General features: G+C 51.4%; 1 protein-coding gene and 1 long non-coding RNA gene across 7 annotated transcripts in view; one reads left to right on the forward strand and one right to left on the reverse strand.

The window, feature by feature from the left end:
* The window catches only part of LOC140420396 (uncharacterized), a 44,649-nt gene extending 23,117 nt beyond the window's left edge, over nt 1–21,532 (reverse strand). The window contains exon 1 of the long non-coding RNA XR_011946341.1: nt 21,318–21,532. This is a non-coding gene — a long non-coding RNA (uncharacterized lncRNA). The remainder of the gene's footprint in view (nt 1–21,317) is intronic.
* The window catches only part of atl2 (atlastin GTPase 2), a 116,319-nt gene continuing 113,120 nt past the window's right edge, over nt 20,616–23,814 (forward strand). For 3 of the 6 annotated variants that reach the window (XM_072504381.1, XM_072504371.1, XM_072504385.1), the window contains exon 1: nt 20,616–20,773. In XM_072504381.1, coding sequence (XP_072360482.1) covers nt 20,671–20,773 — 103 coding nt within the window. In that variant the 5' untranslated portion in view covers nt 20,616–20,670. Of the gene's footprint in view, nt 20,774–21,083; nt 21,223–21,634; nt 22,061–23,814 lie in introns of those variants that run through there. The other 3 variants (XM_072504376.1, XM_072504388.1, XM_072504391.1) reach the window with 3 other exon arrangements.

Here is a 23,814-nt window from a genome sequence, read left to right on the forward strand (position 1 = left end):
GTAGTCTGCATGTTCTCCCTGTGTCTGTGTGGGTTTCCTCCGGGTGATCCGGTTTCCTCCCACAAGTCCCGAAAGACGCGCTTGTTAGATAAATTGGACATTCTGAATTCTCCCTCCATGTCCCTGAACAGGCGCCGGAATGTGGCGACCAGGGGATTTTCACAGTAACTTCATTGCAGTGTTAATGTGAGCCTACTTCTGACAATAATAAAGATTATTATTAACCCTACCTACCAGACTTGCAAAGTTCAACTTACGAAGCAGTCCCCAATCCTGGGCCAACTGCACTCCCAAATACCTGAAGTGGGTTGTTGCCACCCAAAATGATAACCCCCGCACTCCAATTTCCTGCCCCTGGAGAAGACACCACAAAACACTCATTTTTACTCAAGCTCATCTTGTAGCCTCAAATCTCCTACGTAGTCCCATTATATCCCCCACCGAAGGGTCTGAAATATACATCAACAGATCATCATCATACAGGGACATCTTATGCTCCAACCCCCCTCACTATTCCCTTCCATTTATCCGAACACTTCAACGCTATGGCCAAGGGCTCTATCGCCAGTGCAAACAGAAATGAGGACATGGGGCATCCCTGCCTTGTTCCCCTGTGCAATGTAAATTTTGTGAGGACCACGAAGAATTCAGCACACATTTGTAGAGTCAAACAGAAAGTAACTCTATTTACAACAGCATGTACACAGCAGCAGTAGTTCACCACAGCTTCCTTCTCGACCACACTGGCCAGCTCTATTTATACAGCTGCAACTACTAGTGATTCTCCCGCCGCGCCCCCCCCCCCCCCCCCCCCCCATTGGGGTAGATCATATTCCCCTAGGCATGGGTAACCAATTGCCCAAGCCAATAGGATCCGGGCAGGTTATAACAGTAAAGTACCCTGAATTCATTTCATTTGTTCACACACATGCCATTGGATCCTAAAACAACAATTTTACCCATGCCACAAATGTCGTGTTGGGTGTTCCGATACACAAACGAACCAACACGGTTGTACATGGTACAACTCTGTTTTATTATTCTGTACAGTAACAATTGTTAACTTTTGGCTGTGGTTCGTACTTCACCAATTAACCTGTGGACCCAGCCCTAGCACTATCTTAGAGAGGCACTCAGCACATGGTGTATGCCTGAGTGGCACGCTGTGAGCTCTGAGCTCTGAGCTATCACCTGGTAGAGTGAGCGGGAACTGTGGTGTTCCCTGTTTTATAGTGTGTGTGCTCTCACTGGTGATTGGCTGTGATGTGTGTGTGTGAGGTACCCTCAATAATGACACTTAGAGATTAAACTGTAAAGAAGGCTTTATTAGACTAATAACTATGATACAGCTATGGACGAGAGCTGACTGCTATACAGAGCATGAGGCAGGCATTATGTATGGCTCCCAGATGGGCGGAGCCGGAGGCGGAGTCCCCAGGGTTCCAAGCCCGGTCTTAAAGGGGACATCACCTTACATGATGATAAGGCAGTAACCGTTCATCACATTCACCCCCTGTTTAAAAAGGAGTCCGGCGGGGGTGAAGTGCCATCATAGGTCCATCCGTCTCGGTGGCCGGATCGTCCTCCTCGACCTCCTCAATTCGGGAGGTGGTGCGGCGGGCACGGACGTCCCGGTTGAGGGCACATCCGGGAGCACAGCGGTCAGAGCTTCGGTTCGGGTCGGGGCAGAGGAACTAGGCAGGGCCGGGGGTAGCGGAGCCGGCGCCGGCGGGATGTGTAAAGGGGTAGGAGCACACCAACAGGTGGTAGGGCCGGAAGGGGGTGTGTTGTAGGGGGCGACGGGTCCTGCAGGGGAGCGGCGCGGGAAGGGGCGTCTGTGGTGGAGGATCCAGCGGGCGCCAGATTCCAGAGGGAAACCGTATCTTGCCTGCCGTCGGAGTACTCCACGTAGGCGTAACGGGTTGGCGTGGAGCAGTCGGACCTTTTCAACTAGGGGGTCCGTTTTATGGCTCCTCGCGTGCCTCCGGAGAAGAACAGGTCCCGGAGACATCAGCCAAGTTGGAAGCGTAGATCCCGGAGGTAGACTTCCTGGGGAAGAGAAACAATCGGTCGTGAGGGGTCTCATTCGTGGCCATGCAGAGGAGTGACCTAATGGAGTGTAGGGCATCGGGTAGGACCTCCTGCCAGCGGGTGGTTGGGAGATTTCTCGACCGCAGGGCCAGAAGGTCAGCCTTCCACACGGTCGCGTTCTCCCTCTCCACCTGCCCGTTTTCCCGTGGGTTATAACTGGTCGTTCTGCTCGAGGCGATGCCTTTGCTGAGCAGATAGTGACGCAGTTCATCGCTCATGAACGATGTACCCCGGTCGCTGTGTATATAAGCAGGGAAACCGAACAGGGTGAAGATGCTGTGCAGTGCCTTAATCACCGTGGCTGAGGTCATGTCGGTGCAGGGAATGGCGAATGGGAAACGAGAGAACTCATCGATCACGGTGAGGAAATAGGCATAACGGTTGGTGGACGGGAGGGACCCCTTGAAGTCCACGCTCAGTCGCTCAAAGGGGCCCGAGGCCTTCACGAGCCAAACCTTGTCTGGCCGATAGAAGTGCGGTTTGCACTCCGCACAGACCTGGCAGGCCCTGAACATGGCTTTGACCTCCTTGGTTGAGTAAGGTAGGTTGCGGGACTTGATGAAATGGACGAGCCGGGTAACCCCCGGGTGGCAGAGGTCATTGTGGATGGCTTGCAGGCGGTCCTCCTGCGCGTTGGCGCATGTGCCGCGGGACAGGGCATCTGGGGGCTCGATGAGCTCCCCTGGACGATACTTGATATCGTATGAGTAGGTGGAGAGTTCGATCCTCCACCTCAAAATGTTATCGTTTTTTATTTTGCCCCGTTGCGTGTTATCGAACATATAGGCGACCGACCGTTGGTCGGTGACGAGGGTAAACCTCCTACCGGCGAGGTAGTGTCTCCAGCACCGCACAGCCTCCACAATGGCTTGTGCCTCCTTTTCGACTGCAGAGTATCGAATCTCGGAGGCGGTGAGGGTTCGGGAGAAGAACACTACTGGTCTGCCTCCTTGATTGAGGGTAGCAGCCAGGGCGATGTCTGATGCATCGCTCTCTACCTGGAAAGGGATGGTTTCGTCCACCGCGTGCATGGCGGCCTTGATGATGTCGGCCTTGATGCGGTTGAAGGCCAATTGAGCCTCAGCCGAGAGGGGAAAAGTGGTGGTCTTTAGGAGTGGGCAGGCTTTGTCCGCATACTTGGGGACCCACTGGGCGTAATAGGAGAAAAGCCCCAAGCACCGTTTGAGGGCCTTGAGGCTGCGGGGGAGAGGGAGTTCCTTAAGGGGGCGCATGCAGTCGGGGTCGGGACCTAGGACCCCGTCTTCCACAACATAGCCGAGGATGGCCAGCCGGGTGGTGTGGAAAACGCATTTGCCCTCGTTATAGGTCAGGTTAAGGGCTCGGGCGGTCTGGAGGAACTTTTTGAGGTTAGCGTCATGGTCCTGCTGATCATGGCCGCAGATGGTGACATTGTCCAAGTACGGGTATGTAGCCCGCAAACCGTACTGGTCCACCATTTGGTCCATCGCCCTTTGAAAGACGGAGACCCCATTTGTGACACCAAAGGGGACCCTGAGGAAGTGGAAGAGCTGGCCGGCTGCTTCGAAGGCAGTATAGGGGCGGTCTTTTGGTCGGATGGGGAGCTGGTGGTAGGCAGATTTGAGGTCGACCGTGGAAAAGACTCGGTATTGGGCGATCCGATTTACTATTTCCGCGATTCAAGCTGCGTGAATCGGTTTATGGTATGGCTATAATCCACAACCATCCGTTTCTTCTCCCCGGACCGGACTACCACCACTTGCGCTCTCCAAGGGCTGTTGCTAGCCTCGATGACCCCCTCTCCCAGTAAACGCTGGACCTCTGACTTGATAAAAGCCATATCTTGGGCACTGTAGCGCCGGCTCCTGGTGGCGACGGGCTTACAGTCGGGAGTGAGGTGAGCGAATAGCGAGGGGGGTGCGACTTTCAGTGTCGCAAGGCAGCACACCGTGAGGGGGGGGCAAGGGTCCGCCGAACTTCAGTGTCAGGCTTCGGTGGCTGCACTGGAAATCCAGTCTGAGCAGCAGGGGGGCACAGAGGTGAGGGACGATATAAAATTTGAAACGGGTGTATTTGGCACCCTGGATCGAGAGATCCGCAATACAGTACCCCGTGATTTGTACCGAGTGGGACCCAGATGCGAGGGCTATGGTTTGGGATGCGGGATGGGTGCGTAGGGAGCAGCGCCGTACCGTTTCAGGGTGGATAAAGCTCTCCGTGCTCCCGGAGTCGAAGAGGCATGCAGTGTCGTGCCCGTTGACCTGGACCTGCATCATGGAGTTCTGCAGGTGTTTTGGCCGAGTTTGATCGAGGGTGATCGCACCCAGTCGCGGGTAGTCGGAGTCGTCAGCCGAGTCGGACTCGTAAAATGGCTGCTGCCGTCGGTCGCACGTGTCGGGTCGAGAAGATGGCCGCCGACCAGATGGCCGCTCCCATGATTCGCACGAGGCTGATGACGCGTCAGAAGAGGGCGTGTTAGGTCGGTGCGTAGCAGCTTTGCGAGGCCTGCGGGCCTGAGAGCCTGATTTTCGGGCCGGCTGTTCTTTGTTTTTCTGGCCCCTGGGTCTGGCCAGGCAGACCCTCGCAAAGTGCCCTTTCTTCCCGCAGTCGCTGCAGATCGCGGAGCGGGCTGGGCAGCGTGGGCGTGGGTGCTGGCCCTGCCCGCAGAAGTAGCAAGGTGTGCCCCCATGGTGAGCGGGTCGCTGCGTGGCGAAGGCCTGTAATACGGGTGAGTCTGAGGAAGTCCGGGGGGAGCTGGCAGAGTCCGCGGGGTATGTACCCAAGTTATGCCGGGCCACCTCCAGCGAGGAGGCAAGCGTTAGCGTCTCCTGGAGGTCTTTTGCCCCGTTTTCGAGCAGCCGCTGCCGGATGTAGGTCGAGCGGATTCCGGACACGAAAGCATCCCTGATGTGCAGGTTCATATGGACTTCCCCTGTCACATCCTGATGGTCACAGTCCCTGGCCAGCGCGGTGAGTTTCTCAACAAACTCGTCGAGCGATTCCCCCGAGCGCTGCCGGCAGGTAGAGAGCAGATGCCGGGCGTGCACCTCATTGACGGGTTTGACAAACCGCTTGCGGAGCAATTCAATCGCTTCCTCATAAGTCGTCGCCTTTTCGAGCGTGGCGGAGATTCTGTGACTCACCCGGGCGTGGAGTAGACGCAGCTTGCGTGGCCCTCGGATGGGAATCTCTGCAGAGTCCAGGTAGGCCTCGAAGCACCGCAGCCAGTATTTAAAAATTTCCTTTGCCTCCGGCGTTCGTGCTTCCAGATTGAGCTTCTCTGGTTTTAGGCCTGCGTCCATCCTGAATCTAGTTTAGTCTAATAAATTGAGGTACCCTCAATAATGACGCTTAGAGATTAAACTGTAAAGAAGGCTTTATTAGACTAATAACTATGCTACAGCTATGGACGAGAGCTGACTGCTATACAGAGCATGAGGCAGGCCTTTATGTATGGCTCCCAGATGGGCGGAGCCAGAGGCGGAGTCCCCAGGGTTCCAAGCCCGGACTTAAAGGGGACATCACCTTACATGATGATAAGGTAGTAACCGTTCATCACAGTGTGTTGATTGGTCCGTCTACCTGTCCATCAGTGTGTGTGTGTGATTGCACCATGATATGTTAATATCATGACATCCCCCCTTTTCACAAGGATATGTGCCTACATGGTAATAAATATTGGTGTGTACTGAGTGCGGCTGAGTATGTGTGTGCAATATTTACAACATGTACATGAGGCTAAACTATATACATAGGAAGGTGTCAGGTGCAACAGAGTAACGAGGTCGTACCACAAACAAAACAAGTGCAATCATCAAATATGGAAAGAGAACTCCTGGAACGACAAAGAAAAAAACACGTTAACATTATTGCACAACAAATCAGTGAGTCCAATGTGCAAACAGGCTCATAAGTCCAGTCTATTAGGTGGGCGGCGAATTTGGGTTGACCGCCTCAAGGGTGGGTCAGGATCCACCGGCTGAGGAATGGGCCTGGCCACGGGCAAGAGGAATAGGCAGAGTGGCAGGAAGCTCCACGAAGTCGACATCAGGGACAACAGGAGGGCGTGGCACCGGTGCATGATCACGTAGCGAGCGCGGAAGCAGCCGAAGGGCCCGCCGATTACGCCGGCGAATGGAGCCATCAGGCATGCGAACCAGGAACGAGCGGGGAGCCATGCGGCGGAGAACCTCAGCGGTTGCCGACCAGCCACCCTCCGGTAGGTGTATGCGGACGTTGTCTCCAGGCGCCAGGGCAGGAAGATCAGTTGCCCGAGTGTCATGTGCCACCTTCTGCTGAGCACGCTGCTGTCGCATCCTTTGCAGTACTGGAGCATGGTCGGGTTTAGGAACATGAATGGACGGCACAGTGGTCCTGAGGGCGCGACCCATCAACAGCTGGGCTGGTGAGAGGCCTCTGGACAGTGGGGCCGAACGATAGGCCAGCAGGGCTAAACAGAAGTCAGATCCAGCATCAGCAGCCTTGCAGAGGAGCCGCTTCACGATATGGATGCCCTTTTCCGCCTTGCCATTCGACTAGGGTGCAAAAGGCTGGACGTCACGTGTGTGAAGCCATATGAAGTGGCAAACGAAGGCCATTCTTGGCTCGCAAAACAGGGCCCATTGTCCGACATGACGGTAAGCGGAATGCCATGGCGCGTGAAGGTTTCTTTGCATGCTCTGATTACAGCTGATGATGTCAAGTCGTGCAGGCGTATGACCTCCGGATAATTGGAAAAATAGTCAATTATAATGACGTAGTCCCTGCCGAGCGCATGAAAAAGGTCCACACCCACCTTTGCCCAGGGGGACGTTACCAACTCATGGGGCTGAAGTGTCTCAGGGGGTTGCGCCGGTGGTGCAGTCGAGCACCATGTTGGCGATGTCGTCGCTGATGCCCGGCCACGACCCAGCTTCTCGGGCCCTCCGCCTGCACTTTTCAACCCCGAGATGGCCTTCGTGCAATTGTTCGAGGACAAGCTGGTGCATGCTGTGTGGGATCACAATCCGGTCCAACTTTAGGAGGACACCATCAATGACAGCCAAGTCGTCCCGGACATTGTAGAATTGTGGGCACTGCCCCTTGAACCACCCTTCCGTCATGTGGCGCATCACACGTTGTAGAAGGGGGTCAGCATCACTCTCACGGTGAATGTGGGCTAGACTTGCATCAGTAGCCAACAGATTGGCCGATGTGAAGGCTACTTGTGCGTCAACCTGACAAACGAACCCCACCGATTCGGGTGGTGTGCTCACCGCTCTGGACAGGGCATCCGCGATGATGAGGTCCTTTCCCGGGGTGTAGACAAGTTGGAAGTCGTACCTCCGGAGCTTGAGCAGAATGTGCTGGAGGCGAGGGGGTCATCTCAATGAGGTCCTTTTGAATGATGCCGACCAGGGGGCGATGGTCGGTCTCCACGGTGAACTGCGGATGACCATACAGATAGTCGTGGAATTTATCGATGCCGGTTAACAAACCCAGGCACTCCTTTTCAATCTGCGCATAGCGCTGTTCTGTGGGGGTCATGGCCCACGAGGCATAGGCGACCGGGGCCCATGATGTAGTGTCGTCCCGTTGCAGGAGTACCGCCCCAATGCCGGACTGGCTGGCATCAGTCGAGATCTTTGTGTCTCGAGTAGTGTCGAAGAACGCCAATACCGGAGCGGTGGTGAGCTTGATCTTGAGCTCCTCCCATTCCTTCTGGTGTGCGGGCAGCCACTGGAACTCCATCGTCTTCTTCACTCGGTGGCGAAGAGCCGTTGTGTGCGAGGCAAGGTTGGGAATAAACTTCCCCAGGAAGTTGACCATCCCGAGAAAGCGTAGCACTGCCTTCTTGTCTGCCGGCTGCGGCATGGCTGCAATAGCTGCCACTTTGTTGGCATCCGGACGCACACCTGACCGGGATATGTGGTCCCCCAAAAACTTTAGCTCAGTTTGGCCAAAAGAACACTTGGCTCGGTTGAGGCGCAGGCCGTGATCTCGTATCCGAGCAAAGACATGCTGGAGACGACTGATGTGCTCCTGTGGTGTGGTGGACCAGATGATGACGTCGTCAACATAGACGCGCGCCCCTTCGATGCCCTCCATCATCTGTTCCATGATTTGATGAAACACCTCGGATGCCGAGATGATGCCAAACGGCATTCTGTTGTAGCAGTATCTGCCAAAGGGAGTGTTGAAGGTGCACAGCTTCCTGCTGGACTGATCCACTTGAATCTGCCAAAAACCCTTTGAGGCATCAAGCTTGGTAAAAATTGTAGCCCGGGCCATTTCGCTCGTGATTTCTTCCCGTTTGGGTATGGGGTAGTGTTCCCTCATGATGTTATTGTTCAGGTCTTTCGGGTCGATGCAGATCCGGAGCTCGCCAGAGGGCTTTTTTACGCACACCATGGAGCTGACCCATGGCGTAGGCTCCGTGACCCGCGAAAGCACTCCTTGGTCCTGCAGATCCTGCAGATGCTGCTTGAGGCGGTCCTTGAGTGGTGCTGGGACTCTACGAGGTGTGTGAATGACCGGGGTGGCGTCCGGTTTGAGCCGTATTCTGTAAGTGTAGGGCAGTGTGCCCATGCCCTTGAAAACCTCCCGGTTGTGGGCGAGGAGCGAGTGGAGCTGCGCCCTAAAGTCTGCATCCGGGAAATCGGACGTGCTTCTGGAGACAGAGTGTGTACCCGCTGAACGAGGTGGAGGATCTTGCACGCCTGTGCATCTAGCAGAGAGTCCTTCGAGGATCCAACTATCTCAAAAGACAGTGTGGCTGTGTATGAATTGTGTGCAACCTCGAGCTGGCAGGACCCCATGGCCGGGATAATATTACCGTTGTAATCGACCAACTGACAGTGGGATGGCCGAATCGGTGGTTTGACCTTCAAGGTGTGGAAGGCTGACCATGCAATGAGATTGGCGGAGGCACCAGTGTCTAAGCGGAATGTGATTGGTGATCGGTTGACCGTTAGGGTGGCACACCATTCATCGCCCGGATTAACGCTGTGCATCGGCTGGTGGGTCCTACTTGGGGACATCCGATTTCTGTCTATTACCGCAACGCGGAAAGGTTCCCTGTCGTCGGTATCACCGGTCTGTACGTCGTCAGGGTATGACGGTGTATGGAGGCTGAATGGCCCGCACGTCCCTGCGAGGCTTGTGGAATTGCGGAGCGTTGACAGGTTGAGCTGCTTGACAGCAGGCAGTGTAGTGGCCCAACCTGCCACAACGGGCAGCACGGTAGCATTGTGGATAGCACAATTGTTTCACAGCTCCAGGGTCCCAGGTACGATTCCGGCTTGGGTCACTGTCTGTGCTGAGTCTGCACATCATCCCCGTGTGTGCGTGGGTTTCCTCCGGGTGCTCCGGTTTCCTCCCACAGTCCAAAGATGTGCAGGTTAGGTGGATTGGCCATGATAAATTGCCCTTAGTGTCCAAAATTGCTCTTAGTGTTGGGTGGGGTTACTGGGTTATAGGGTGGAGGTGTTGACCTTGGGTAGGGTGGTCTTTCCAAGAGCCGGTGCAGACTCGATGGGCCGAATGGCCTCCTTCTGCACTGTAAATTCTGTGAATTGTCGGGTTTTGGCCGGACATTGCCGTTTTAAGTGTGCGGATCCACAGTTGCCGCACGTCGTGACGTCATGGCGTTCGTTGCGCCACCGCGCATGCGTGGTGCGGTCCTGCGTAGAGCGCGCCTGCGCATCACGTCCCTCTGCGTCAACGTCCCCTCTTTTGCCGCGTACAAGCGCGGAAAGCGCGCGAAATGGCCGCCCTCGTCCGGGCCGCGGGCCGGGAGGAACTCAATCGACTGGACCCGCTCGGCCTCGTCGGACCCCTGCCGTGCCGTTTCGGCCGCCTGGAATTGGGAGTACCGGCTGGTCTCGTTTTCATGGAGGACGCAGGTTTTGATGGCGGTGGCTAGGGTGAGGCGCTTTATTCTGAGGAGCTGCTGGCGTAGGGTGTCCGAGGTGACCCCAAAAACTATCTGATCCCGTATCATGGAATCGGAGGTGGCCTCATAGCCGCAGGACTGCGCGAGGATACGGAGGTGTGTCAAAAAAGATTGAAAAGGCTCATCCTTACCCTGCAGGCGCTGCTGGAAGAGGTACCTCTCGAAGCTCTCATTCAGTTTGACGCTGAAGTGTTGCTCAAATTTTAGAAGGTCCATCTTGTACTTCGTCTTGTCCTCGCCTTCCGCGAATGCCAGGGAGTTGTAGATGTGGATGGCGTGTTGCCCCGCCGTGGAGAGGAGGGCTATCTTCCTGGTGTCCGATGCATTCTCCCTGTCTGTGGCTTCTAAGAAGAGCTGGACTCAGCCCATGTGAATAGAATTTGGCCCACATGAATTCATTTCTCCAGTCTGGATAGGCCCAGTGGACCAGGCCATTCTGGGTCTGGATGTTCTAGCCCAATTAAATTATTTTCTAAACTTTTGAAAATGGAAAAGTAACATGGTCATTTAGAGCTTTCAGGATGGATCAGCTCAACGGATATCCAATTTGCGCCAAAGATAAGAATGATTGTGGCCGACTACACATGGAACCAGCATCATTTACTGGAATTGCCCCACCATTCACCAAACAATATCCCATCAACAGGTCCTCTATTGAGGGAATACTACCTAATGTAAAGCAACTAGAGGAAAGGGGTGTTTTCATTAAAAAACACAGCTCATTAAATAGCCTAGTTTGGCCTGTGAAAAAAAAATCAAATGGCACTTGGTGCCTGACCGTTGACTACAGAAAGGCAAACCTGTGTATTAATAAGAAAGCTCCTTTGGTGGTTGACCCTTCCACCATTTTTCATGCCCTAACACCAGAACTTGAGTGGTTTTCAGTTATAGACATGGCAAATGGCTTTTGGTCGCTACCACAAGCACAGGAGGTGCAACCTTGGTTTGCTTTTATCATTCAACAGCAACAATACACTTGGACAAGACTACCACAGGATTTTCATAATAGCCCTACTGTGTTTCACATGGCCTTACAAAACTATTTAAGGGACCTGTTTGAGTTGCCCTCCATCATTATCCAGTAGATGACATTCTGTTGACCACCATTAAAGAAGAGGATCATGAGAAAGACCATTCACCTTATTTGTCAATGAGAGAGAAGGATACATGACCGCAATCCTAGCCCAGGAACATGGGGATCAACAGAGACCAATTGGGTACTATTCGGGAAAACTGGACACAGTTGCCCTCAGATGGGGAAGTTGCCTGGAGAGAGCCGTGGAGACCACGTATCAAGCCGTAACGGTTACTGCAAGCATTGTCCTAGACCAGAAACTGACCATTAAATGCCCTCATACAGTTCATGCGTTACTTTCAATGAATAGAGTCACACCAGTTACCTCAGCCAGATGGACAACAGCTTTAGAAGCCCTGATCCTCCATTTCCAACGGACAAGCCCAATAAACCCATAATTTATGCTCCCGCATCCTGTGGAGCAAAAGGGGAGAGGAGAAGAGCATGACTGTGTTGAAATCACGGAGGATATGGAGGAGGTGCGCCTGATAGAAGAAGTTCCATTACAAAATCCAGGCTTAGTTTTGTTTACAAACGGGTCCTCTTTTGTTGAAAATCGCATTCGGAAAGCAGGATGGGCAGTCACAAGCCTGTACACCATCATGGCAAAAGGAAGTTTGCCCCCAGGGACATTAGCCCAACAAGCTGAGTTAAGGGCCCTCGCTGAAACATGTCATGTGACAAAAGACCAGACAGCTAACATCTAAACAGACTCAAGGTATGATTTTGGAGTAGCTCATGAGTTTGGCCAATTATGGAAGAAAAGAGGATTCCTCACCACCACAAGAACACCTAAATGAAATGGGATTGAGGTAGGGGATCTACTAGAAGCTTTAAAATTGCCAAAAGAAGTGGCCATTCTGATGTGTGAGGCCCACACTAAAGAAGACACCGCAGAAGCACAAAGAAATGCCCTTGCCGACCAGGCAGTCAAAGGAGCCGCCTCACAATGCAATTCTCTGCGGAGAAACCAAAACTAATCTACACACTGGAAGTGCGCAGCCTCCTACAAGACCTATATAAAATGCAAGGTGAGTGTTGATGAGAAGAAAAATGGACCTGGATAGAAGCAGGTATCAAATTCTGTGAACATGGCATTTGGAGACAAGCAGAGACCAACAGACCAGTGGCACCACAGTCATTGATGGAGACACCTAGCCCCTCAACAGATGGCTCGATTCCGGAGAAGCTGGTGGGGTTGAGGCTTCAAGAAACAAGCCCAGATAGTGGCAGACTATTGCGTCACCTGTCGGAAGAACTATTCAGGACCTATATCATCAATGCCTCAGTTAAGAGCTCGTGTCCCTGCAGGACTATTCCAGCATATACAGGCTGATTACATTACTCTTCCGCCATGTCAAAGGTACACTGACGTCCTGGTAATAGGGGACAATAGGCCAGACGAGCGACAGCTAGCCACTAAGCTAACTTTCTATGCAAAGACTATGGGCGGGATTCTCCAATAATGGGGCTATGTCCCCATGCCCGTGAAAAAAGTGCGCAAATCACTCTGGACTTACCTGGAGTAAGTCCAGGATGATTCTGCGATTTGCAGGGGGGCTCGCAGGGCCCGTGAGTGCTCCTCGCAGGGCCCCCCCCCCCCCCCCTGACCGTCTGTCCCCAGCATATCCCAGCCCAGGGATTGGATAGGCCAGCTCGCATGCAGGGATCACCCAGGTGGAAGGTGCTACTGTGGCATGAGTCAGAAGTTGTCATACAATGTGCACCATCAGAGCTCATCGCAGAGCAGATTGTCATCATCCTCCGTCCCATGGACCAGACCCTCTGTCACTGCCATCCCAGGGCCCCCAGCTCGTAGCGCTGCAGGTATATATAACGGAGGGTGTGCAAGCTGGCGATTTGGTGGTGTGGGAAGTGAGGGGGTGTGGGTCTGGGATGTGCTGTCTGTGGCCCTGGCCAGAATCCCCTCTCCACCCCCTCCCTCCTAGTCGGTGAACCTGGAGGCGATCAAAGCGTCCCGTATGCGTTGGCCCTGGAGATGACGTTGTATGGCCTCCTGTGCCTGCCCGGGCCCCATGTCCTGCTCATCGTCCCCCTCCCCCTCATCCTCCTTGTTGGACGAGGCCTGCCCTTCCTCCTCATCCTCCCTCTCCAGCACATTGCCCTTCTGCTGTGTGATGTTGTGGAGGATGCAGCAGCCACCACGATGTGGGCGACCCTCTCAGCCTCATACTAGAGGGCCCCTCCAGAGCAGTCCAGGCACCTGAAGTGCATCTTCAGGATGCCGAAGCACCGCTTGATCACACTCCTGGTCACTGTATGGCCATTATTGTAGCATGTCTCCACGTCGGTTTGTGGCCTCCGGATAGGTGTCATCAGCCACCGCCGCAGCGGGTAACCCCTGTCGCCCAGGAGTCAACCCCCCAGACCGGGGGAGGGGGAAATCACCGAGTGTGTCAGGATGAAGGAGTCATGCACACTGCCCTGGTATCGGACGCAGATGTGCACGATGCGCAGCTGATGGTCAAATACCAGCTGGATGTTCATTGAATGGTACCTGCTTTGGTTAATGTAGAGCGGCCTGTTATCTGCAGGTGCCCGTAGGGTGACATGCATTCCGTCTATCGCCCTCTGGACCTGGGGCATCCTGGTCATGGCAGTGAACCCCACTGTCCGGGTATCCTGGTGGGCTCGGTCCACATGGAACTGGATGTATTGAGGCACCTGGGCATATAGGGCCTCCGTGACGGCACAGATGCACCTGTGTACCGAGGTCTGTGAGATCCCGGACAGGTCCCCACTCAGCGACTGGAAGGACCCCGTCGTATAGAGGTTCAGGGCGACTGTCACCTTGGCGGTCACCGGGAGCGGCTGTCCTCCCCATACCTCCCACATCCCTAATTTGGCAGGGGAATGGGAGCCGGATTTGTCATCCAGCAACTAAGGTAGCCGATATTCAGGACGCCAAAGCGTGTAGTGAGGCTGTGGGGAAGGGAACACTGACAAAGGAGAGTACTTGCAGGCACGGAGATGGGTTGAAGTGTGTATACTTCAACGCAAGAAGCATCAGGGATAAGGTGGGTGAACTTAAGGCATGGATCGGTACTTGGGACTACGATGTGGTGGCCATCACGGAAACTTGGATAGAAGAGGGGCAGAAATGGTTTTTGGAGGTCCCTGGTTATAAATGTTTCAATAAGATTAGTGAGGGTGGTAAAAGAGGTGGGGGGGTGGCATTGTTAATTAGAGATAATATGACAGCTGCAGAAAGGCAGTTCGAGGAGTATCTGCCCTACAGAGGTAGTATGGTTGAAGTCAGAAATAGGAAAAGAGCAGTCACCTTGTTGGGAGTTTTCTATAGGCCCCCCAATAGTAGCCGAGATGTGGAGGAACAGTTTGGGAAATAGATTTTGGAAAGGTGCAGAAGTCACAGGGTAGTAGTTATGGGTGCCTTCAACTTCCCAAATCCATATTGGATTTGGTAATGAACCAGGGCAAGTGATAGATTTGTTAGTGAGGGAGCATTTTGGAGATAGTGACCACAATTCTGTGACTTTCACTTTAGTAATGGAGGGGGATAGGTGCGTGCAACAGGGCAAGGTTTACAATTGGGGGAAGGGTAAAATACAATGTTGTCAGACAAGAATTGAAGTGCATAAGTTGGGAACATAGGCTGTCAGGGAAGGACACAAGTGAAATGTGGAACTTGTTCAAGGAACAGGTACTATGTGTCCTTGATATGTATGTCCCTGTCAGGCAGAGAAGAGATAGTCCAGTGAGGGAACCATGGTTGACAAGAGAGGTTGAATGTCTTGTCAAGAGGAAGAAAGAGACTTATGTAAGGCTGAGGAAACAAGGTTCAGAGAGGGCGCTGGAGGGATACAAGATAGCCAGGAGGGAACTGAAGAAAGGGATTAGGAGAGCTAAGAGAGGGCTTGAAAAATCTTTGGCGGGTAGGATTAAGGAAAACCCCAAGGCCTTTTACACATATGTTAGAAATATGAGAATGACTAGAGCGAGAGTAGGTCCGATCAAGGACAGTAGCGGGAGCTTGTGTATTGAGTCTGAAAAGATAGGAGAGGTCTTGAACGAGTACTTTTCTTCAGTATTTACAAATGAGAGGGGCCATATTGTTGGAGAGGACAGTGTGAAACAGACTGGTAAGCTCGAGGAAATACTTGTTAGGAAGGAAGATGTGTTGGGCATTTTGAAAAACTTGAGGATAGACAAGTCCCCCGGCCTGACGGGATATATCCAAGGATTCTATGGGAAGCAAGAGATGAAATTGCAGAGCCGTTGGCAATGATCTTTTCATCTTCATTGTCAACAGGGGTGGTACCAGGGGATTGGAGAGTGGCGAATGTCGTGCCCCTGTTCAAAAAAGGGAACAGGGATAACCCTTGGAATTACAGGCCAGTTAGTCTTACTTCGGTGGTAGGCAAAGTAATGGAAAGGGTACTGAGGGATAGGATTTCTGAGCATCTGGTAAGACACTGCTTGATTAGCACGGATTTGTGAGGGGTAGGTCTTGCCTTACAAATCTTATTGAATTCTTTGAGGAGGTGACCAAGCATGTGGATGAAGGTAAAGCAGTGGATGTAGTGTACATGGATTTTAGTAAGGCATTTGATAAGGTTCCCCATGGTAGGCTTATGCAGAAAGTAAGGAGGCATGGGATAGCGGGAAATTTGGCCAGTTGGATAACGAACTGGCTAACCGATAGAAGTCAGAGAGTGGGGCTGGGTGGCAAATATTCAGCCTGGATCCCAGTTACCAGTGGCGTACCGCACGGATCAGTTCTGGGTCGTCTGCTGTTTGTGATTTTCATTAATGACTTGGATGAGGGAGTTGAAGGATGGGTCAGTAAATTTGCAGACGATACGAAGATTGGCGGAGTTGTGGATAGTGAGGAGGGCTGTTGTCGGCTGCAAAGAGACATAGATAGGATGCAGAGCTGGGCTGAGAAGTGGCAGATGGAGTTTAACCCTGAAAAGTGTGAGGTTGTCCATTTTGGAAGAACAAATATGAATGTGGAATACATGGTTAACGGTAGGGTTCTTGGCAATGTGGAGGAGCAGAGAGATCTTGGGGTCTATGTTCATACATCTTTGAAAGTTGCCACTCAAGTGGATAGAGCTGTGAAGAAGGCCTATGGTGTGCTAGCGTTCATTAACAGAGGGATTGAATTTAAGAGCCGTGAGGTGATGATGCAGCTGTACAAAACCTTGGTAAGGCCACATTTGGAGTACTGTGTACAGTTCTGGTCGCCTCATTTTAGGAAGGATGTGGAAGCTTTGTAAAAGGTGCAAAGGAGATTTACCAGGATGTTGCCTGGAATGGAGAGTAGGACTTATGAGGAAAGGTTGAGCGTGCTAGGCTTTTTCTCATTAGAGCGGAGAATGATGAGGGGCGACTTGATAGAGGTTTATAAGATGATCAAGGGAATAGATAGAGGAGACAGTCAAAGACTTTTTCCCCGGGTGGAACAAACCATTACAAGGGGACATAAATTTAAGGTGAATGGTGGAAGATATAGGGGGGTGTCAGAGGTAGGTTCTCTACCCAGAGAGTAGTGGGGGCATGGAATGCACTGCCTGTGGAAGTAGTTGAGTCGGAAACATTAGGGACCTTCAAGCAGCTATTGGATAGGTACATGGATTACGGTAGAATTATATAGTGTAGATTAATTTGTTCTTAAGGGCAGCACGGTAGCATTGTGGATAGCACAATTGCTTCACAGCTCCAGGGTCCCAGCTTCAATTCCGGCTTGGGTCACTGTCTGTGCGGAGTCTGCACATCCTCCCGTGTGTGCGTGGGTTTCCTCCTGGTGCTCTGGTTTTCTCCCACAGTCCAAAGATGTGCAGGTTAGGTGGATTGGCCATGATAAATTGCCCTTAGTGTCCAAAATTGCCCGTAGTGTTGGGTGGGGTTACTGGGTTATGGGGATAGGGTGGAAGCGTGGACCTTGGGTAGGGTGCTCTTTCCAAGAGCCGGTGCAGACTCGATGGGCCAAATGGCCTACTTCTGCCTGTAAATTCTATGATAATCTATGATTAATCTAGGACAAAGGTTTGGCACAACATCATGGGCCAAAGGGCCTGTTCTGTGCTGTATTTTTCTATGTTCTATGTTCCATCTCCAGGTGTGTCATCATCTGGCAGATGTGTCGCACTTTCTCTCTGCTTAACCGGAGTCTCAGACAGCAGGCCTTGTCCTCCAGATCCTCCAATGACAGGCGGTGCCGGTACACATGTGGCCTCATGCGGCGCCTCCTCCTCCTCGGCCTATTGGGCGGCCGGCCCACCAGCCTGTGCGGCCGCCACCTGCCCCTCTGCAGCCCGGTCCTCTGCTGGCTGTTCCGCTGTTGCCTGCTCCGCTGCTGCAGGCACCTCCCCCTCTCCGAGCAGCCCCTGCTCACCCGGCCGCAGGGCATCTCGCAGAGCAGCGACCATCGCTACGGCGGCCAGCATTGCTGGTTGAATGCCAAACACCATTGTCTGCAGGGGGTGGAAGGCTAACATGTTAGCATGGCGTATATTCCCGTGCCCAGCCAGGTTCCATGGGCTACACGGTGGCCCTGTGTGTGCCGCCCACGCATGTCCCTCCCCTACCCCTGCCCTGTCAGTATCCGGCACCGTAGGCGCCCCCCGTCCTGGTGCCCGCCCCTGCTGCCAGGGGTACAATTGCCTGGCACTGCCCTCACCGGAGGCAGTCGTGGGTGATTGCCCGGTGGGTGGTGTCCGGTTGGGCGGGGTGTTCTGGGCGGGGGGAGGGGCTCACTGTGGCAAGGGTTGTGGTGCGGGATGGGTACATTCCCTGAACTCACTGAGACACCCCTTTTCCCAAGCAACATCCAATTTTAGATCCAGCTAATAGTTACCACACAATACTGCTTAGGTGACCAAGTCTTGGAAAGATCTCTTCCTGGTCCAGTGAATGCACAAAACTGCGTCTTTTAGAGGAGAATATCTGCAAACTGCCGTGGCTCCAAATGTTAGATGGAACACCCTCCATGGCACGGATCATAGTTGGAATTGCCCTATCTGACTGCTGGATAGAAAACTCGTCTCCTTCACCAATGAGGGTGCTACCAGTTATCTTTGATATCCCACCCTGTGGATTTGGCTGTCTACATCTTTCGAATTCCTTGCCTTTAGAGGTTATCCTTTGTGTAGCTCCACTGATCTCTGGGAAATAATGTTTCTCATATAGCCATTTGCACCTCAATGTTTCCAGACGGTTGCTAACCTTGTTACTGGGCAAATTGCATCTCATTATTCCCTAGACGCCTGCTAGTCTTGTTACTTGTTTGTTATATTATTTTGATAACGAGTTCACAGTTAACCTCATTAATTTCCCAAATTCCTAACAGTATTAAACTTGAACTACCAGTGTTTCTGTAGGTGGTCTTCATTTTGAAATGTGAAAAACATTCTGTTGTTGGTTGCCTTGCACTGTGTGGGCATGTCTTAAACTCCCTGCATTGTGGCAACAAGTTCCATATCACCTGCTTGATTCCATCTGCTGACTTACACTGCAAGCATAGCCCTAACTAGGAATTTCTAAGCTGCAAAATTGAGGTTGACTCCTATTGTGAGTATGGCCCTAAATATTAATTTATTAGCTGAAAATGAGGGGCTGTAGGGGAGGGGAGCTGATTTACACACTGAGTATAGGGCTAAATATGTATTCTGACATCCAAAAATACCAGTAACTTGTGTTTTCTAATTTGAAAACAGGCACAATATTTGCTTCTGTCTCTTGCCATTTCCTCATTCCCCATGATAATTTCTCCTGTCTCTCTGTCTTTAAGGAACTTGAACAGAAAATGCCGCAAAAACTCAAATGTCAAGGTGGGAGTGATATCACCCCCACTTCTCTCTGGCATCCTATACTGTTCTTGTCAAGCTCAACATTAGCCCAAGGAACAGCACCTCATCTTTCAATCAGACCCTCCCTATACAGCCTTCCGAACTCAACATTGAGTTCAACAATTTCAGGTTGTAACCTCTGTTCCCTTTTTATTTCTGGATAGCAGGAATTGGTGATGGTTTTATTTCCATCTCCTTTAGGCCCATCTTTTGTTTCCTTACTTGTTCCACAGCCATCTCTACTTGCACTTTCATCCTTGATGTACACCTATCTACTTCTTTGGCACTAACAAGTCCAATCAATTATCTACCTAAGAAACTCTGTGATGATCCTGGTCATGGGTTCGGTGGGTCGTTGCATGGCTGATGAGCCTGATCTTAGAGCCGCATCTTTGACTGCACACTTGTCAGGTGTTTCCGGGTTGTGACATTGGTCCTTGGACTCTAGATCGCTGGTATTCCTTTCTCAGGCTCCTTTTCTGAGCATCCTCTTGCCGCTGAAGAATTGTCCTATCACAGACCTCATGGACCGACCCTTTTCTTAGCCCCACCCCAGGCTCTGTACTTGCTTAAAATCTGTTACATCTCTAATTCATTCTAATTCTGTTGAAGGTCATTGACCTAAAGTGCTAAATGTTTCTGTCTCCACAGATAGTCTGACTTTTTTTGGCTTTTATGTTAGACTTCTGCAGTATTTTGCTTTTATAAATTGTCACTGTCTGTGCGGAGTCTGCACGTTCTCCCCCTGTGGGTTTCCTCCGGGTGCTCCGGTTTCCCCCAAGTCCTGAAAGGTGTGCTTGTTAGGTGAATTGGACATTCTGAATTCTCCCTCTGTGTACCCGAACAGGTTCCGGAATGTGGCCCACTCGGGGACTTTCACAGTAACTTAATTGCAGTGTTAATGTAAGCCTACTTGTGACATTAATAAAGATTATTATTATTAGATATTATTAGATAGATTCTGACTTAAAGTGTGACCTACTTTTATGCCACACCAGCGCAAAAGCAAAAGCGGCTCTATCTTTAAATGAGTTGACAACATGCCTCTTCACAAGTATCCCTTTCTGGGATATATTAGCGCTGCATGTCACATGAATTACCACATGTTTTTCCTATTCAGTGTTGTAGTTTCGACGAAATGGCACTGTTTCCCCCTGAATAAAGGCGATTGAGAAAAGTTTTGATTTCAAAAATTTTGGGTCAAAATATATTTGCAGCCAAGTTTCGCAAAAATACAAATTTATTTCACCCGATGTGCATTCAGAAGCGTTTGTTTCGCATATTCAGGAGACCATGTGTATTGTGACTGAGGTTACATGGGATCTTTCATATGTGAAATATATATGTGTAGATACAGCGTCTGCTGATCCAAAGTCATTCTTGTGTTGAAAGCAGTTTCCCTCACAGCCCAATTTAGGAGTGACCACCACATTCATTTTCGATCTGAAAAATTACCTATTTTAATGGTGCCCAACTATTCTGAAAGTGAGCTTAAAATAACTTGCATTCTTTTGTCAAACCAGTTCACATTTGTTATTATCGGCCCTTCCGTTCAATGTCGAAATCTGGTCTTTTCGTTATTTTCGCCTGTAAGTTATTTTGTTGTATTTGTCCACCCTCATGTTAATGGAACGTAAACGGTACGGGTGCTAGGACCGCGCAGCGCCACGCTCCGAGGCGCCCCCAGCCGAGCCGCGCTGATAAAAGAGCCGCTGTCAGCCTTTGACGTCAGTCACTTTGCCCGATTTAAACTGTTAAAGATGGCGGCAGACAGCGAGTGGAGAGGGTCACGGACTTGTCGTGGCGGCGGCGGCGGCGGCGGCGACGACGTTGTTGAAGAAGAAGACGAGACCACCACTGAAGGTAAACGACCCGACCCATCGAATATGTCGTTTACGTTTAATCGTGTTCCGGGACCGTTTGCGGGAGGAATCCGCCCCGCCCCCAATGTTGCGTCCGGTAAAAGTTCGTTTGGAAGAATTTGAATAGCGCCGCGCGGCCGAGCAACTGCTCGCGTCAAGAGAGGGGGAGGGGGTGTGTGTGGGGGGGGGAAGGGAAGCTTAGCCTCACCTTCCCCCCGACACCCCGCGCGCGACGTGCTACCGCGCAGGCGTGGTGGTGAGGAGGAGAAGGCGGGGATTGGCGCGGACTGATCTGTCCTCGCGCACGCGTTGTGAGGCGGCCCCACTCGGGGCTGAGAATCGCCCTGGGAGCCCATGTCTCTGGGCGTTGGGGAAAGATGCTGTTGAAAGCGGCAGAGAGATCCGAGGAGATACGCCTCGGGCTCAGGCGGCCTCCGGGACGTAGGGCCGGTGAGTTTGAAAAGAAGGCAGATTTTTTTTTTCTAAGGGGGTGAAATCCAGGTTTTAAACGTGGAAGCAGTTTTAAAATTTGGTGTCACACCTACCTCCAGAGGTCCTGAAATCGGGGGGAGCCCGCGTCCAGGCTCCAATAAAGAAACGCGCGCGTTTACTTTCCCATTTTAAATAAACAGCGGGTACGGGAGGCCGCAGATGTCACGAGGAGCCAGCGTTATTGCCGCGCATTCTCGCAATTGGGGTTTTCGACTTTCTGAACAGGATCCTCTCTTTGCATCAGCTGCCGTGTGGGAGTGTAAACAAACCCCTTGTGTTTGGGGGAGGCGGGCAGGGAGGAAAGAGAATCGGCGGAAGTAAGATGAATTGGCGGAGTGTTTGGGAGGTGCTGACATTGACGACTTGTAGCCGGAGAGAGAGAAGTCCCCCGCACCCCTATCGGCAGTTTCTCTGTTGGGGCAGTATCACGTGTGGGTTTTTTTTTTCGAGAAAGAAAGTTGGATGTGGCAGGATTTTATTGTCGTTTTGCGGCGCCCCAGCACTCTCAGTCTTCCCCCTGCAGCCGTGCCCGTTTGCGGGAGGGTTGGCGCCCTTTTTACCGGCCTGTGGCTCGCCGCTGCTGCTTTACCTCTCCCCTCCAGCCGCTCCTTTCCTTTTTTGGGGGGCGTGTGTTATATAACAGCACGTGGATCCTCCAGAGCAAAGAGGCAGCAAGAACACTACTTTGGGTGTGAGAAAAGTGTTTTTAATCCCCGCCTGCTTTGACATGAGCCGAGAGCAAGGTGCCTCACCTTGCCTTTAACGGGAGGGCTGAAGGGAAGGACTTGTTTGCAAGGTACGTTCAGGAGCTGGCTGAGTGAAGCTGGAGCCGGGACACACACCATCCCGTCTCCAGTTTAGGCGTCGCCACATTTTTTTAGTCGATTGTGATTTCAGTACCAACTCGTGAAAAACAAATCTTGCGCACGTACAGTCGGGGAGCACCAATGTGCGGCGGTTCTTATTTTTTGTGTTTTGTTCGCAATCACTTTGACCTCAAAGATCTCGTAATTTCTTTGTTATCGGTCCTGGTCCCGGGTCTTTCATTTCAGTGTTATTTCGCTTGGGTCTAATCGACTGCTGTGGCCAGCCTTAATCGAAATGGGAGTCTCGCGATTGAATTCCGAGGCAATATTTTTGGCACGATGCCTTTTTTCCCGAGACTCGTGAGGCTGTTAATCGGATTTGGAATGATGGCCCAAAGACGGAAATTATAATGCTAAATGCTCAAGATTTTAAAGTACAAAATTGAAGCATAAAAAAAGTATAGGTCCAATATTAGTAATTAACCACCTGTAGAACATTTTACATAATTCCGGCAGTTATTGATGCACTTGACATTTAACACAAACTTTCAAGTGCTTGTGTGGACTTTATCCCTCGTGATATGGATGGTTGGCGCGTAGCATTTTGTCAGAATTTTTAACCTGCAATTTATCTTCTAATTACGGATGGCACAGTGGTTAGCACTACTCCCTCAAATCCAGGGACCCAGGATGTTTTCCGGCCTTGGGTGACTGTTCCACTAAGTGCTCTGGTTTCTTCCCACAGTCCAAAGATTTGGTGGATTGGCCATGATAGTGACAAAAGGTTAGGTGGGGTTATGGGGATAGGGTGGAGGTGTGGGCATAGGGTGCTCTTTCCAAGGACCGGTGCAAATTTGATAGACCGAATGGCCGCCTGCACTGTAAATTCTAGGATCTATAATGAGTAGATCCTTGATAAGGTTATAGAAACTAACTCCAGATTTGTGTATCAAAATCCTAATAGCTATTAGATGTAAAGTAATTATTTCATGTTTTTTTTATCAAGCTACAGTACACACTGGTTTTTATTCAGATTTCCTCCCAATCTCCTGAAAGTGATCTGTTAAACTATCATTGTGTAGGTGCTAATAGCAGTTGTGTATCTTTTTCAGATGTTGCTAAATGCTCGGTCAGTGTGAGCTATTTGCAGGTGACATAGAATTTACAGTGCAAAAGGAGGTCATTCAGCCCAACGAGTCTGCACCATCCCCTGGAAAGGGCATCCTACTTAAGCCCACCCTATTCCCATAACCTAGTAACCTCACTTAACCTTTTTGGACACCCAAGGGCAATTTAGCATGGTCAATCCATCTAACCTGCACATCTTTGGACCGTGGGAGGAAACCCATGCAGACATGAGATGTTTTTGGGCTATGAATCCTTCCTTTCAAGTTATTCTGCTTTGTCTTTTACTTCTCTGATTTGTGCCAACTGCGACCAAGCATGTAGATGACTTGTAATAGAACTTTGCTAATGCCATCCTGTAATGTCAAAGTGACCATTACAGGATGCATGTGACTGACCTTAGTTCATAGGTTCATTGAACTTTACAGTACCGAAAGAGACCATTCAGCCCATCGTGTCCAGCTGGTCAATGAAGACCAGGCTATACTAATCCTATTTTCCAGTGCTTGGGGCGCATAGCCCTGGACGTTATGGCAGCTTGAGTGAATGTCTAAATACTTCTTAAATGTTCAGAGAGTTTTTGACTTGACCACTCTTTTGGGTAATGAATTCCAAACTC

This window comes from Scyliorhinus torazame, chromosome 1 (assembly GCF_047496885.1).
Source record: "Scyliorhinus torazame isolate Kashiwa2021f chromosome 1, sScyTor2.1, whole genome shotgun sequence".
In the NCBI taxonomy this organism is placed as follows: domain Eukaryota; kingdom Metazoa; phylum Chordata; class Chondrichthyes; order Carcharhiniformes; family Scyliorhinidae; genus Scyliorhinus; species Scyliorhinus torazame.